Source organism: Vombatus ursinus, unplaced genomic scaffold (assembly GCF_900497805.2).
Source record: "Vombatus ursinus unplaced genomic scaffold, bare-nosed wombat genome assembly UNPS02014837.1, whole genome shotgun sequence".
Classification (NCBI taxonomy): domain Eukaryota; kingdom Metazoa; phylum Chordata; class Mammalia; order Diprotodontia; family Vombatidae; genus Vombatus; species Vombatus ursinus.
Genome location: NW_020954615.1, coordinates 2,971,865 through 2,989,786, shown reverse-complemented (window position 1 = coordinate 2,989,786; position 17,922 = coordinate 2,971,865). Strand labels below are relative to the sequence as shown.

General features: G+C 39.1%; 1 protein-coding gene across 1 annotated transcript in view; it reads left to right on the top strand.

Moving 5' to 3' along the window:
• The first annotated feature begins 2,003 nt into the window (after nucleotides 1-2,003).
• Nucleotides 2,004-17,922, top strand: part of LOC114026312 (C-type lectin domain family 4 member K-like) — a 27,696-nt gene continuing 11,777 nt past the window's right edge. Inside the window, exons 1-2 of the mRNA XM_027839978.1 lie at nucleotides 2,004-2,197; nucleotides 17,792-17,839. Coding sequence (XP_027695779.1) covers nucleotides 2,134-2,197; nucleotides 17,792-17,839 — 112 coding nt within the window. The 5' untranslated portion in view covers nucleotides 2,004-2,133. The remainder of the gene's footprint in view (nucleotides 2,198-17,791; nucleotides 17,840-17,922) is intronic.

Genomic DNA, 17,922 nt, shown 5'->3' with positions numbered 1-17,922 from the left:
TTCTCAGTGGTGGAACTTAACTTTCCTGAGAAAATGGAATCCATTCACTATGAGCTCCCACTTCTTTCATTGTCTTCTTTTCAAAACCCCTTGATCTCATACTCAACTCCCAACTCCTCTATCCAGTCTCTGGTAATTGGGAGGCCCTTTCCCTTGCTTGGGTGGTTGTGCTTATACTTGGACCTCAATTTCTCTCTAGTCTCAGAAACACTGTCTCTGACAATCTCTTCCCAGCCCAAGGACACTGCGCCTAGCAATTACTCATGCATGGGCCCCAGCAAGACTCTTATCTCTCTTCCTAGTGCAGCTACACAAAGCTGGGTGAGAAAATGCTGGGTTACTCAGGCCCCAGCCCTCAGATCATGTCTCTGGAGGCCTCTCAATTCCTTAGTAAGCTCCTGTCTTATGAGAAAGCTTTCCTTTGTTGCAGAGCATTCTATCATCAGGACAGGAAGAGAGGGGTGTCTTGTTTGGCCCAAAGAGTTTTGTCCTTGGCTGGCCCAAGGACTCTTCCTCCTGCCAGACTCCCAAGATACATGCCTCTGACATCTCTCTCCCTGTCTGGTATACTCCCTATACTTTCCCATCCATAGCTCCCAAAGACACCTGGACCTTTAGATTACCTAGTCAGTACCCCTGGCATTCCTTTCCTATGTCCTTTTCCATATAAACCCTAGCTCTATCCTCAGTCTCTCGCAGGTTCCTTAAGAATTCTTGCCCGCTGAAAAGCATAACAATAAATCTTTGCCACCTTGACTTAAAGAACACTTGAGTCTGTGAATTCATTCCAGATGACCCCATCTTGTACTCCAGTCTTTGAGGGGTCTCAACCTCTCAGACCACAACAGTACCACCAACAATCAGTCAAAAAGCATATATTGAGCACCTTCTGTGTGCCAGGTACTGTGGGAATACAAATATAAGCAAGGAGATAATCCTTACTCTCAATAATTTTACAGTGAAACAGTACAGGCAATTATGTTCATATATAAGCATAAAAGGGAGAGGGGAATCTTAGATAACTGGGATTTGGCACTTCGACAAAAAAATCCAAAGGTCTTTCTCTTATACTATGCTATCAGAGTTGGATCTTAAATCATGTCAATGAACAGGATGCTCTCAGAAAAACCTGGGAAGACTTGTATAGGCTGATGCAAAGGGAAATGTACTGTGTCCAAAGTAAAAGCAATATTGTAAGATGATTGGCTGTGAATGACTTAGCTATTCTCAGCAATACAACAATCCAAGACAACTCTGAAGGACTTATGATGAAAAATGCTGTCCATCCCCAGAGAAAGAACACGACTATTAGGAAAATGTTTTGCATGACTACACATGCATAACTTATATCGAATTGCTTGCCTTCTCAATGAGGAGGGTGAGGGGAGGGAGGGAGGAAGAGAGAGATTTGGAACTCAAAGTTTTAAAAACAAATGTTGCAAATTGTTTTTACATGTAACTGGGGAAAATAAAATACTGAATAAACAATTTTTTTAAAATAAAATAAAATCATCTCAACAGGTAAATATAAAGTCTTACACGTGAGTTAAACAAAATCACCAGTACCAGTACAACATGACCAGTCCACCACAATCCTGAGGCAGCCAGGTGGCCCAGTGGACAAAGCATCAGAAAGATGTGAGTTCAAACCTAGTTTCATACACTTACTAGCTATGTCACCCTGAGCAAGTTGTTTAGCTTCTATCTGCCTCACCTTCCTCATCTCTAAAATGAGGATAATTATAGCAACTACCTCACACATTGTTGTGTCAATCAAATATTTGTAAAGTGCTTAGCATAGTGCCTGGCACGTAGTAGGTGCCATATAAATGCTTTCTTTCTTTTTTTCATCTTCCACCTCTTTTCCTTCTTTCCACAGTACTCTTGTGGCTTCAGCCACAAAGAGGAAGGATATCGACTAAGTCAGGAAAAGAGGAAGAGGGGGAAAAAAAACACACCCTCTTTGGGGGTGCTAGCCACTGACTCACTGAGCCTCTTGAGAAAACAATGAAGAAAAAGTAATGAAGTGAGAAGTTTTCACTTCTTCTTCCCATGGCTCTGATGATGAAAAGGGTGCTGAGGTCCCAGCCAGAGTCCAGCGTTATGCCAGACTGCCCCTGAAGAGCCAGCAGGATGGAGTTAGATGGAATTTATGAAAATATGACCCTAAGGAATTCACTGCCTCAAGCCGGAAAAGGTAAGCCCTCAGGCTATACCGGGAGCCCTGCCATGCCTGGAGAAAAAGTCAAGGACCTAGAAATAAGGGTCCTAGATTTAGAGCTGGAAGGGACTATAGAGGTGCCCATTCCAACCTGGCTAATTAGTGGGATCCAAAAGCAGTTCATCCTGACTGTCCAATCAGTTATTTGATAAGTCCAGTGCTCCACCCACTATACCACACTGCCTCAAGGCTAACTTAGTTAAGCCTTCTCCATGGAACTGACCTGCAGTTTGGTTGAGGAGCCAAAGGTCTGGGAGGGGTAGAAAAGGAGGCTAAGGTTTGGCAAGCTACTTGCTAAAAGATATTTTATTGATCACCTCCCCATGTTCCTTTTTTCCTCTTTCAGGTACACCTTGTACCTTGTACCAGTCAGTCAATAGACTTTTCTTAAGTGCCTGATATGTGCCAGACACTGTGCTAATAATAGTTAGCATTTATATAGTATCTTAAGGTATGCAGAGCACTTCATACCACTTCAGTTGATCTTTGCAACTGGGAGATGGGTGCTATTATGATTCCCATTTTATAGACGAGGAAATTGAGGCACAAATAGGTTGTGACTTGCCCAGGGTCACGCAACTAGTAAGAATCTTAGCCTGGATTTGGTATCAGGGCTTCCCAGCTCCAGGTCCAGTGTCCACCCACTGTGATGCCGACCTGCCTTATAAATGAAAAAGAGCTAAGACTTGGAAATTGTACAGAAGTCTCATGCCTCTAAGCACTCAAAGACCTCATAGCCTAAAGGACCAGGGACTCAAGGAAGGAGAAAGATGAGACCAGGGCTGTATCTTTGAGGAGCTTACCCTCTGATTGAGGAGACAAGACAGGTTCCTACAGTTTCAGCAGCCTAGGAAGCCTCAGGGTGTAATGGAAAGAGCTTTGAGCTCAGAGTAAGAAGACCTGGCTTTGCATGCTGTATCTACCACTTCCAAATTATGTGACCCTGGGCAAGTCACTGACCTTCTTTGGACCTCAGTTTCCTTATCTGTAAAATGGAGAGATGAAGAGGCAGGGAGTGGGTAATGAACTGAACGGTCTCTAAGGCCCCTGGGGTCCCTTTCAGCAAATATGGAGATTAGAAAATCTCTACATTTGTCCTTGGTCAGACCACATCTGGGGCATCTTATTCAGTTCTGGGTGCCATTAAGTCAGTCAACACGCATTCACGAAGTATTTACTATGTGCTAGGCACTGCACCAAGAGCTGGGTTTATAAAGGCAAAAACAATTCCGGTCCTCAAAAAGCTCATCTGGGTAGCATAGTGGATAGAGCCCTGGGCCTGGAGTCAGGAAGATCTGACTTCAAATCCAGCCTCAGACACTTCTTAGCTCTGTGACCCTGGGCAAGTCACTTAGCAGCTATCTACCTGGGTTTCCTCATATGTAAAAAGGAGATAATAACAGGCTCTTCCTCGATAAAATGAAATGTTTGTAAAGTGCTTTGTAAACCTTAAAGTGCCATATAATTACTAGCTATCAAAATTTTATTCTACTGTGTGACCCTGAGCAAGTCACTTAACTCCGATCGCCTCACCAAAAAGCAAAAAAAAAAAAAAGAAAATTAAAAAAAGATTTTATTCTAATGGGGAAGATCAACCTGAAAATAAGTAGCTATGTAAGGCATATGTAGACTAAGTAGGAGGTAATCTCAGACAGGCAGGCACCTGGGATGTGCCTCCTACAAACACTGGGATTTGAGATGAGACTTAAAGGAAGTCAGGGAAACTGAGAGAGTAGTGAAGAGGGAAAGCATTCCAGGCATGAGGAATAGCCAGTGCGAAACAATGGAGGGAAGAGATGGAGTGTCACATATGCTTTGAAGGACCCTGGAAATTCCAAGCCAGGAATTGGATCCTACATCATAGATGTTTTGTTTTTTTTTTTTAATTTGTGAATGCACTTTTTTTTATTACATGTAGAATGTTGAACCCCTTCTGTACCCAAGAAAGATTACAATCCCTCCCAACAACTTAAACTAAGTATTTAAAGAAGGATATTTTTCATTTCAGTTGAGTACATTTCAGCCCATCCACAGGGCACTGAAGGAGAAGAACTGGCTGAATTCATAGTAAACAGTTGAGGAAACTGTGCTCAGAGCAGATCCAATGGCTAGTTGAGTATTGAAAGGCATAATTAGAAGTTTCTTTCAGATCCAAATGAAAAGAGGCCAGAAAATCACTAATTACTAATCAATAGAATTCAAATAGGGAAATAGGAAAGGCTGAACGACCACAGTGAAGTTAGTCCCATTGTCTAGGCAGATATGGCTAGACAGAGAGAAAAAGGAACATTTATTACAGGACCACAGGAAAGAAGCTCTATCCTGCACAGGGGTCCCTGTATAGGACAGGAAGCAGGGTGGTTAGGCAAGAGAACCCAGAAATGGAGACGGAAATCCTGGAAGGGTGGAGGGGGAGGAGGAGTCGTAGCTCCAATCCTTGCTGGCTATGTCACTAAAGATAAGTCACAACTTCCCTAAACTTAACTGTCCTTTCCCTGAACACTGAAATCTGCCCTTTTCCAACCTAGGATATATATCTAACTGTATCTGTATACTGTGGTACTCCAGAGTCACTTGTCCCCAACAATTCCATTATTTCTGTTTGAGCAACAAATTTCTCAATATTGCTCAGGCTCAGATTCATAGTTCCCCTTTGTTATTTGCTTAGCATTTAGAAGCATGAAATTATTATTGAAGAAAGCCATAAACTTATTAGCTGCTCTGCTTTTGCAAAGACAGAACTCCAGCAATTGTGAGGATAATTGAAGTCCTCATTACTACAACACCAAGCTTTCAGGACACATTTGAGATGTGTTTCCCCAGCTCTTCATTTATTTTCTTTTATCTAGTTGGTCTGTAGGATAGACTCCTAACAATATTGCTTCTTCTCCCATTCCCAAAATCCTGGATTTCTTCAAAAGAATATATCCTCTTAATATATAGTATTAACGAATCATCATTCCTTTTATCCTAACTATTCTTTCTCCATTATTAGTTTACCGTCCATATCACAGCTTCTAACTATGGGTGTCCCCCCCAAGACCCTGTCCTGGACCATCTTCTCTTCTCTCTCTTTTATTTTTTTAAATCTTGAGTTCCAAATTGTGTCCTTCCCTCCTGCCCACTCTCTACCCATTGAGAAGGCAAACAATATGATACCCATTATACATGTGAAGTCATACAAAATATATTTCCATATTAGCCATGTTGCAAAAAAAAAAAAAAGAGCAAGAAAAATATAGTGGAAAAGATATGCTTCAATCTACCCTCAGAGTTCATCAGTTCTCTTTCTGGAAGTAGATAGTATTTTTCATTATGGGTTCTTTGGAATTGTCATAGATCATTGTATTGATCAGAATAACTATGTCTTTCATAGTCGATCATTGTTATAATATTGCTGTTACTATGTATAATGTTGTCCTAGTTCTGCTCACTTCACTCTGCATCAGTTCTTATAAGTCAACCCAGGTTTTTCTGAAAGCATCACCCTTGTCATTTCTTATGGCACAATAGTATTCTATTATATCATCTACCACAATTTCTTCAGTCATTCCTCAATGGATAGGCATTGCTTCAGTTTCCAGTTCTTTGCCATAACAAAAAGAGTTGCTATAAACATTTTTGTACATTTGGTCCTTTTCCTTTCTCTTTGATCTCTTTGGGAAACAGACCTGGTAGTGGTATTGTTGGATCAAAGGGTATTCCAGTTGGATAGCCCTTTGGGCATAGTTCCAAATTTTCCCCAGAATGGTTAGATGAGTTCAAACCCCACTAACAGTGCATTAGTGTCCCAATTTTCCCATATCCCCTCCAACATTTGTCATTTTCTTTTTCTGTCACATTAGCCAATTTGACAGGTGTGAGGTGGTACCTTAGAGTTGTTTTAATTCACATTTCTCTCTCTTATTATTCATGATTTAGAGCATTTTTATATGACTTTCAAGAGTTTTGATTTCTTTTTCTGAAAACTGCTTGGTCATGTCCTTTAACAATTTATCAAGTGAAGAATGGCTCTTATTTTTATAAATTTGGCTCAGTTCCCTACATATTTGAGAAATGAGACCTTTATCAGAGAAATTTGCTATAAAAATTGTTCCCAGTTTCCTGCTTTCCTTCTAATTTTGGCTACATTGGTTTTGCTTATGTAGAAACATTTTAATTTCATTTTATGTAATCAAAATTGTCCATTTTACCTCATGTGAGCCTCTCTTTCTTATTTAGTAATAAACATTTCCCTTATCTATAGATCTGACTGGTAATTTTTTATGCTCCCCTAATTTGTTTATGATTATAACCCTTTATGTCAAAATCATATATCTACTTTGACCTTACCTTGGTATATTGTATGAGATGTTGGTCTATGCCAACTTCCTGCCAGACTGCTTTCCATTTTTCCCAGTAGTTTTTGTAAAATAGTGAGTTCTTGCCCCAAAAGCTTAGATCTTTGGGTTTATCAAACACTAAATTATTATGGTCATTTCCTTCATCATATTATGTACTTAATCTATTCCACTGACCTGCCAATCTATTCTTATTCAGTACCATGTTGTTTTAATGATTACTGCTTTGTAATATAGTTTGAAGTCTGGTTTTCCTAGGCTACCTCCCTTAACATTTTTTTTTATTGATTCCTTTGATATTCTTGACTTTTTCTTCTTCCAGATGAATTTTGTTATTTTTTTTTTGAGCTCTGTAAATAATTCTTTGGGAGTTGTATTGGTATGGCCCTGAATAAATAAATTAGTTTAGTTAGAATTCTCTCAGCCTAGCATGAGCAATTAATATTTCTCCAATTGTTTAGATCTGAGTTTGTGTGCAAAATGTTTTATAATTGTGTTTATATAGTTCCTGTGTGTCTTAGCAGATAGATTCCCAAGTATTTTATACTGTCTGAAGTTATTTTAAATGGAATTTCTCTTTCCATCTTTTCCTGTTTCATTTTATTGGTAATTTATAGAAATGCTGATTATTAAAGCGGATTTATTTTATATCCTGCCATTTTGCTAAAGTTGTTAATTCTTTCAGCTAGTTTTTAGTTGATTCTCTAGGGTTTTCTAAGTATACCATCATATCATCTGCAAAGAGTGATAGTTTTGTTTCCTTGTTGCTTATTCTTTCTATTTCTATGTTATTATCTAATACAGGTTCATAAAGTGGGCAATACTGCCCCCAGGGGGTGCTGGAATGATCCAAAGGGGTGGTAGTAGCCTCAGATGCAATCAGGGGGCATTGAGTAAAAATAAGGGGATGGTGGAAGCATAAGGAAAGAAAAGAAGAGAAGAAAAAGTTGAAAAACCATTCATACATATTTCATCTTTTGTGTAACAGAGTTAAAGTTGTAGTGATTATATTATTTTCCAAATAAACACACAAAATGCAAGTTATAATTGATCAATGATCAAATCCACTGACAGGTCTTAACAGGCAAGTGTTGGCAGATGAACCTGTTGCACATTGTCGGGAAATCCAGCATGCATCAGCATACCCTCCCCCTTTTCTTCTCCCTCTCCCTGGCTAGATTTCTTTTCAAAGACCAAGCCTTATGTGCATATAATGACTTGTTTACAATACAATACAGTTACATGACACAATATTGCATCAGATGTCATTTTTTAAAGAAAATATTTTATATTTTTTAAATGATGCAAATTTCAAAAAAAAAAATTAAAGGCTTAAAGAAAGTAGGTTTCCAGGGTGGGGTGCTGAGTAATTTTTTTAAATGGGGTAGTAGGCCAAATAAGTTTGGAAACCTCTGGTCTAGTACAATATTGACTGATATTATAATGAATATCCTTGCTTCACCCTAATCTTATTTGTAAGGCTTTTAGCTTATCCCCATCACATATACTGTTTGCTCTTGGTTTTAGATAGCTATTACTTAATTATTTTAAGAAATGCTCCATGTATTCCTATGCTTTCAAGTGTTTTTAATAGTACTGGGTATTACATTTTTTCAAAAGCGTTTTCTGCATCTATTAAGATAATCACATAACTTTTTTTGTTCTTGATATGGTCAATTATGTTTGTAGTTTTCCTAATATTGTACCAGTCCTGTGTACCTAGTATAAATCTCACCTGTGCAGAGTGTATGATCTTTGTGGCATGCTGCTATAATCTCCTTACAAGTATTTTATTTAAATTTTTACATCAATATTCATTAGAGAAATTGGTCTATAGTTTTCTTGCTCTGTGTTTGTTCTTTCTGGTTTAGATGTTTGCATCATAGGAGGAATTTAGTAGGACGCCTTTATTTTTTTCCAAATAGTTTATATAGCATTTGAATTCATTGCTCTTTAAACATTTGGTAGAATATATTTATAAATCAATCTAATCCTGGGCATTTTTTTTCCTCAGGGAACTCATTTATGGCTTGTCATTTCTAACTATTTCCTCTTCTATTGATCTGGGCAATTTGTATTTTTGTAGAGTGTCTCTTAGAGTGTCAGTTTTATTGGCATGTAATTGGGCAAAATAGCTACTAATAGTTGCTTCTTAATTTCTCCTTCATTGGTGTTACAGTCATCTTTTTTCATTTTTGATACTGGTAATTTTTTATATCAAATTAACCAAGAGCTTATCTATATTATTTGTTTTCCACCCATAAAACTAGCTCCTAGCTTCATTTGTTAGTTCAGTGGCTTTAACTTTCAATTTTATTAATCTCTCTCTTTTGATTTTCAGGATTTCTATTTTAATGTTTAATTTTGTTGTCATCTATTCATTTCAGTCATTTTTGACTCTTCATGACCCCCTTGAGGGTGAGAGATTCTTCTTGGCAGAGATACTGGAGTTGTTTGCCATTTCCTTCTCCAGCTCATTTTAGAGATGAGGAACTGAGGTAAACAGGGTTAAGTGGCTTGCCTAAGATTACACAGCTAGTTAAGTGTCTGAGGCTAGATTTGAACTTAGGTCTCCCCGACTCTAGGCCTCGCACTCCATCCACTGCACCTAGATGCCCTAGTGTTTAATTGTGGATATTTAATTTATGCTTTTTCTAGGTGTTTTTTGATTACAAGTCCAATTCATTTATCTGTTTTTTTCTCTCTTTTGTTGTTGTAAACATCTGGAAATACAGATTTTCCTTTAAGTGATGCTTTTGCTGCATCCCACAAATTTTGGTATGCTGTCTCGTCATTCTTGTTAAATGAAATTATTGTCTCTATGAGTTCTTTGACACAGTCATTCTTTAGGATTAGATTATTTAGTTTTCAATTAATTTTAATCTATGCTTCCAAAGCTCTTTATTGAATGTAATTTTATAGCATTATGGTCTAACAAGAGTGTTTTTAATATTTATGCTTTTCTGAACTTTTTATGAGGTTTTTTATGCCTCAATGCATGGGTCAGTTTTTGTAAAGACATCATGCACAGCCAAGAAAAAAGTATACTTCTTTCTATTCCCATTCAATTTTCTGGAGTCTTCCTTAAAATAATAAATAGCATCTATCTTAAACCTTCAGCAAGCATAATATGTAATGGGGACAAGCTAGAAGCATTTCCAATAAGATTGGGGATGAAACAAGGATGTCCATTATCACCATTGTTATTCAACATCATACTGGAAACATTAGCTTTAGCAACAAGAGAAGAAAAAGACATTGAAGGCATTAGAATGGGTAAAGAAGAAACAAAGCTATCACTCTTTGCAGATGACATGTTGTTATACGTAAAGAATCCCAGAGGATCAAGTGAAAAACTATTTGAAATAATAAACAACTTTAACAAAGTTGCAGGCTATAAAATAAACCCACATAAATCATCGGCATTTCTATATATTACCAACAAAGCCCAACAGCAAGAGATAAAAAGGGAAATTCCATTTAAACTTACTGTAGACATTATAAAATATTTAGGAGTCTGCCTGCCAAAACAAACCCAGGAACTCTATGAACACAATTATAAAACACTTTTCATGCAAATAAAGTCAGATCTAAATAATTGGAAAAACATCAGTTGTTCATGGGTAGGCCAAGCTAATATAATAAAAATGACAATTCTACCTAAGTTAATTTACTTATTCAGTGCCATACCAATCAAACTACCAAAAATTATTTTATAGAGTTAGAAAATATAATATCAAGATTTATTTGGAAGAACAAAAGGTCCAGAATATCAAGGGAACTAATGAAAAGAAATGCAGGGGCAGGTGGCCTAGCCATTCCAGATCTTAAATTGTATTATAAAACAGCAATCATCAAAACTGCTAGGTACTGGCTAAGAAATAGAGTGGTAGATCAGTGGAATAGGTTAAATATGCAAGACACAGTAGTCAATGACTATAGTAATCTATTATTTGATAAACCCAAACACCCCAGCTTCTGGGATAAGAACCCACTCTTTGAAAAAAACTGAAAAAGAGTATGGCAGAAACTAGGCATAGACCAAAATCTCACACCATATACCAAAATAACGACAAAATGGGTTCATGATTTAGATATAAAGGCTGATACTATAAGCAAACTGGGAGAGCAAGGAATAGTTTACCTGTCAGATCTATGGAGAACAGAAGAATTCATGACCAAACAGGAGATAGAGAAAATTATGAAAAGCAAAATGGATAATTCTGATTACATTAAATTGAAAAGGTTTTGCACAAACAAAGACAATGCAACTAAGATTAGAAGGAAGGTAGAAAATTGGGAAAGAATTTTTACAACCAGTCTCTCTGATAAGGGCCTCATTTCTAAAATATATAGAAAATTAAGTCAAATTTATAAGAATACAAGCCATCCCCCAATTGATAAATGGTCAAAGGATATGACGTTGTCAGATGAAGAAATTAAAGCTATCTATAGTCATATGAAAAAAATGCTCTAAATCACTATTGATTAGAGAAATGCAAATCAAAACAACTCTGAGGTACCACATCACACCTATCAGATTGGCCAACATGACAAAACAGGAAAATGATAAATGTTGGAGAAGATGTGGGAAAATTGGAACACTAATGCATTGCTGGTGGAGTTGTGAAATGATCCAACCATTTTGGAGAGCATTTTGGAACTATGCCCAAAGGGCTATAAAAATGTGCATACTCTTTGACCCAGCAATAGCACTTCTAGGGCTATATCCCAAAGAGATCATACAAATGGGAAAAGGACCCAGATGTACAAAAATATTCATAGCAGTTCTTTTTGTGGTAGCAAAGAATTGGAAATTGAGAGGATGCCCATCAATTGGGGAATGGTTGAGCAGGTTGTGGTATATGAATGTGATGGAATACTATTGTGCTATAAGAAATGATGAACAGGCTGACTTCAGAAAAACCTGGAACGGCTTGTATGCTCTGATGCCGAGTGAAGTGAGCAGAACCAAGAGAACGTTGTACACAATAACAGCCATGTCGTGTGATGACTAATATTGATAAACTTAACCCTTCCTGGCAATACAAGGATCTAAGACATCTCCAGAGGCCTTAGGATGGAAAATGCTATCCACATCCAAAGAAAGAACTATGGAAGTTGAATTGCTATTTTTTTTTCTCTTCTGTTGAGGTTTGTTTCCTCTTTCTGATGGTTCCTCCTATTGGTTTTAATTTTTGCTTACAACATCACTAATGCAAAAATACATTTAATATGAATGTAAATGTATAGCCTATATCATATTGTGCATCATCTTGGGGAGGGTGGTGGGGAGGAAGGGGGAGAAAAATTTTAAACTCAAAAGCATATGGAAGTGATTATTGATAAATCAAAATAAATTAATAAAAAAAAGAGTTCACTCTTTGTAACCTCATCAGTTCCCATAGGTGTAATTTGCATCTCTTTACAAATAGAGTAAGAGAGGAGGGGGAATGGAGGGAGGACAAAAGAGAGAGAGAGATCTTAATCTCCATACACCCAAAACTAAACTCATTCTAGTTCCCTCTAAACACACCTTTTTTCCAGACTCCTCTGTTTTTGTGTCACCACCGTTTTTCCAGTCTCCCATGTTCATAATGTCAGCATTATCCTCACTGTCTTCACTCCATATCAGCTAAATGACCAAATCAAGCCCTTTCTAACTCCATCAGAGCTTTCACATGCGACCCCTTCTCTCTACTTATACAGCCATCACCTCCATTAAGGCCCTCACCAAATCTTGCCTAGACCCTGACAGTGGCTTCCTAACTGGCCTCTCAGCCCCTGCCTCTGAGGTTAGAAGACCTAGGTTCAAATCTCACTTCTGATACTTGCTTCCTGTGTGACCTTGGGCAAGTCACCTCTCTTCTCTAGGCCTCAGTTTCTTCATATGTAAAATGGGAGGTTGGATCTAGATTGGCCCTGGGATCCTTTCTAGTTCTAAACCTATGATCCTATGATCCCAGACTGAGAACTTCTTGAGAGCAGAGACTGCTTCTTTGCCTTTCTTTATATTCCCAGGGTTAGACCCTGGGCAAATTACTTAACCTCTAGAGTCTGCCTCAGTTTTCTCAACTCTAAAATGGGGATAATAAAAGCACTTAGCTCACAGGGTTATTCTGAGGATCAAATGAGATGATATTTGTAGGTAAAGTGCTTAGCAGAGTGCCTGGTACATAGTAGGCACTTAATAAATGCTTATTTCCTTCCTTCAATAAATTATAATGACTCCCTATTATCCACAGGATTAAACATGAACTCTGTCCAGCTTGCATAAAGCCCTTCACAACCTGGCCCTAACCTAATTTTTCAATCATATTGAACCTTCCTCCCCTTCCTGTCCTCTGTAGGCCAGATAAATCACCCTCCTTGTTATATTCCTTACATGCAACCCTCCATCTCTCATCTCTGTTCATTTGCACTGGCTATCCCACATACCTAAAATACGCTTCCTCCTCATCTCCATCTCATAGCATCTTTCTCCTTCTTTAAGATGGAGCTCAAGCATTACATTCTAAATCAGGGGTTCTCGACCTTTTCTGTGTCCTGGACCCCTTTGGCACTCAGTCTGGTGAAGCCAACATTCTCCTTCTCAGAAGATTGTTTTTAAATATAGATTGTTTCATTCTTTCTATGTGTCCCCAGGACCTAGATCAGTGCCTCACACCATAGTAGGTTCCAAATAAATACTTATTAACCATCTTAAGTCAGTACATGTGAAAGCACCACCTTTGCCCAAAGTCTTTGGTTTCCTCCACCAGAATTTCATAATTCTTAGCAACACTTTCTTTTTTAAATCATTTTTTCAACCAGCAAAAATCAACCTTTTTCCCTTTATATCCCAACCACCCTTTCCCAATTGGGAATGAAAGAAAAGCAAGCCCCCTGTTACAAACCTGTACAGTCAAGCCAAATGTCTGCATTGAGCAGGTCCAAAAAATGTGTCTCATTCCACTTCTGCATCCTTCGCCTTGCTCTCAGGAGGTAGGCAGCTTGTTTCATGAATCCTCTGGAGTTGTGGATGGTCATTACAATGAGTCTTTACAATATTGTTGCTATTATATATAAACTGATCTAGTTCTGTTCACTTCATGCTGATTCAATTTGTGTGACTCCTGCCCGGTCTCTCTGAAACCATCCTCTTCATTAGTTCTTACAACACAATCATATTCCATCATGTTTAAATATCACAACTTGTTCAGCCACTCCCCGGTTAATGGATACCCCTTCATTTTCCAATTCTTTGTCACCTCAGAAAGAGCTATCAATATTTGGTACAGCCTTATAGTTTGTTTTAATTAGGCTTTACCTCCCTTAATCTACCCTCCCTCTAATTCTTCCTCCTCCCTTTTCTCTTTCCTTTCCTATTTCCCTGTTGAGTGAAATATATTCCTGTACTCCAGGGTATGTACAGTGTATGTGCATCCTTCCCTCCTTTGACCAGTGCAGGTGAGACATGAGTACATTTCACATGTCAGCAGCTTCCCCATGCACCCATTTCCTTACTTTTACACCCTGATGATAACGTGAGATTGTGTTCCCTAACCTTCCTTAACCTGCCTGGCCCCTCTCAGTGTATTTCTCTTCCCTTCTCCTTCCATTCGTCTCTTAAATCATTAAGACCTAACAGAACCCTGCCTAATTAGACTCCTTCTCTGGCTCCTTATGATGAGAGCATCCCTGGGGAACACTTGTGTCATTTCCTCATATTTGAACACAAGCAATTTATCCTTGTCTTGTCTCTTATGCTTCTTTACTTGTGTTTACCGTTTTATGGTCTCTTAACTCCTGTGGTTGAACCTTTGCTGTCCCTCTGGTCTGAGTTCTAGAAGTTCCTGACCTGGGTTTGGGTCTGAACATCAGTACATGCTGCTGTTGGACTCAGTCTCTATCAGCCAAGTGGGAGGCTCTGCTGGTTCAGGGGGATGGAAATCTAGGCCCCTCTTTGGTCAGGGATTCCTGCTCTACTTATTCTTCTGCAGGTTTCAGTCTGGGATAGAAGCTGGAACCAAGACGTCTCTCTGCTCCTGGGATCTGTGCCTTACTTCTGCTGCTGGCTTCTGACCTTGTTCCTATTGGAGCATGGTCTAGAGCCCACAGCCACTCCTCATCCCAGAAAGGTTTCCCTCCTCAATCCACCCTGGATCAGTGACCTAAAACTGGGTAGTGGGAAACAAACCTACCAAATAGCACCAACTCCCACAAGCTGCACAAGGTTGAGGTGCCCCACTATGGGCTTGGGATTGGGCCTTGCCCTTGAACACCGCCTCTTCCTTGAATTGGAGTGCTCTGTAAGACAAGCTTTTGCCCACATCTCTTCCTCTGTGCCCACAAACTTCTCTGTCTATAACCCTATGCCAACCTGGGCTGGGAAAATGACTCATCATGACTTTCTCTTGGATTTCTCCATCAAAATTTGATCTGGTGCACTTCCTAGATTTGTTTGGAAGAGTTGAGGGAGGGAGAGCTCACTGTGCTGAAAGTAAAGGGATGTTATTCTACCATCTTCACTTTTCCCTTAACAATATTTTCTCATTTCCTTCTGGTGGCATCATTTTGTCCCTATGTGAAACACTCTTAAGTAGACAGCAGTTGTTATATTTGATGGACTCCAAAAACTTTTTATCATGACCCAAATACTTGGGAAGAAAAGACACCCCTCTGCTGCTTATGTGAGGTTAAAAATATAGCCACCCCAGCACTCCTCAGAATGGAGACTCTAGCCATTGCTGCTCATCTAATCTCCCTCTCACCATTATTTTATACTTACTAATCTGATGACATTTGTGATTCTACATCATCACAAACATAAGAAATAGCTTCCTACAGAAAAAGTCCAGCTCCCCCTCTCTGCAGAAAAAACCTTAGATATATTCCTTAGTTTTGAAAGTTCAGGGCTTTCTATTCTTCTCTATCCTTCTCTATGTCATATCTCTCACCCTCTAGCCTTGTGGTACAGGTTAGAATTCAACCAGCCAATAAACATAAATTAAGTGCTTACTGTGTACCAGGTACTGTGCTAAGTACTGTGGATACCAAGAGGCCAAAGACAGTCCCTGCCCTCAAGGAGTTTGCAGCCTAATGAGGGAGATAATATGGAAACAAACATAGAGTGAGCTATATACAGGATAAATAGGAAATAATTAACTGACAGAAGGCACTGGGGTTGAGGAAGTCTTCCTAAAGAACAGGGGGGGTTAGTTGGAACTTAAAGGAAGCCAGGGCAGTCAGTAGTCAGAGCAAAAGAGGAAGAGTATTCTAGGCAAACAGTCAGAGAAAACGCCCAGACCTGGGAGGAGTATTTTCTTTGTGAAACAGCCAGGCCAGCATCACGGGATCCAAGAGAACACGATAGGATATAAGGTGTAAGAAGACTAGGAAGGTAAGAGGTGGCTAGGTTATGAATTCCAAACAGAACATTTCCCTCTGCCTGTTTGCCTTCCTTTTCTTTTGTTTCTTTCCCAAAACATTTCTTGCCTTTTCTTAAAGTAACATTTCATTCTTCCTGATAATATGGTATAAGGATGGAGTTCCTCCACTCACACCCCCACTCCAATTAATCTAGGAAGCAAGTGTGGTGAACTTTCAAATATGTTAACAAGATAGTTTATATCTTGTGACATCTTCATCAGGTCTGCAGCTCTTGATTGGGGCAAGAAAGAAAATAATATGATTAGCTAAGGGGATAAGTCATATTCATTGAGTCTTTGTACAAAATAACAGTTAGTCTATTGGTGATTAATGTTCAATCCATTAAGCTCCAGCTGATTTCACTTCTGGAGTTGAGGATTCTAGTCTGAAAAATACCTCTGACAGGCAACCCTTTTTTGGGGAGAGAAAAAAAGTTTCTCCCTCTTTCTCCTCCCCTTTCCTTCCATTGATGATGTCATTAGAGAGGAGACCAATAGTACATCCCACTTGGAGCAGAGACACCTTAGACATGGAAAAGCACAGACATAGATGGATGCAGAAAGATACACGCCTGAAGGAAGAAGTCACTTCATGGCTTGCAACACCTGACTATGGACTCAAAGAAGGACTTCCAGTAACCAGGAGTTATGATTTTATCCTTTGGTCACACATGTTGGCTCATTATTATCATAACCTAAGCTTAATCCCCTCCTCTCCTTCCCTTCTGCTCTGTGGAAGAGTATATCCCAGACTTTGGGGAAAGGAGAACATTTTGTACCAACTGTTCTTACTTAACCACCTTTGTAAATATCCTTCTCTTAAAGCTGCTTAGCTCTGTCTGATAGTTAATGGGAAGCAAATGGGTAGGGGCTTGTGAGTGGCAGTACTGAAACTCAACTCTTCAGTGTTATCACTGAGGGTAGAATGAGTTAGCCACCTTCTGGGAGCCCAACCTGCTAGTGAGAGTGGGGAATTGGGAGAGTGAGCCCAGAGGGGGTACTGCACTAGAAAGGGGAGATTTGTTCCTATGACCCTCTCACTTCCAACTCTAGGGTAGAGACTAATTTGTCCTTTGTAAGCATATAGGTGTTACATGGTCAAAAATCAGGTTTTCTTTTAGTCACAAGATTCCCCCTTGCTCTCCATACGTGTTTGAAGCAATTCCACAGTCTTTGTCTTCTGGGCCTCAATGGTTAAGTTCATAACAAACACACTTAACACAAGCAAATGGATTAATGAAATGAAGGGGAAAAATCCATTTATTCATTTAATGAGAGCTACTCACATTTTCCACCTAGTTTCCCCTAGGCTCTCTATGCTGGAGGGGGGAGTAAGGCGCAATTTATTTCACAGACACAGAATGCAAGCTTAGCCCCTGGCATCATGCCAATCCTCTGCCTCCCCCCATTTCACTTCATTTATTTAAACATGCCTTTAATTGAGGCTTCCTTATCACAGAACCAGAGCTACAAGAGTTCTCAAAGGCTACCTATTCCAACCTCCATTTTGGATGGGTGAGGAAACTGATTGGTTTGCCAATCCCTCCATTATTGTTATCAATATTACTGCTACTATTGTTACTATGACTTATTGTTATCATTATCATTTTCATAGATATTGCTTCCTTGTGGAGAGGATATACACTGCGAATCTCTGTGTTACAAACTGAAAAAACCCAACCTTTCAAAAATTGAGTTTTTAGAAAAGGGGGGGATTATCCAGAGCAGGAGCATGAATGCAAGTTAGAGTTTCTTGCTGGAAGTAAGTGAAGCTCGGATCAACAAATCCTCTGACCGGCTTGTTTTCTTTCTTTCCTCAGGTCTATCCCAGCAGTACTGCAACCTAGGTCAGAACTCTAATGTTTTGGGTAAGTGAAAATGAGGGAGTAGATGGATGGATTATGGACAGATCAATGGATGGATGGATGGATGGATGGATGGATGGATGGAT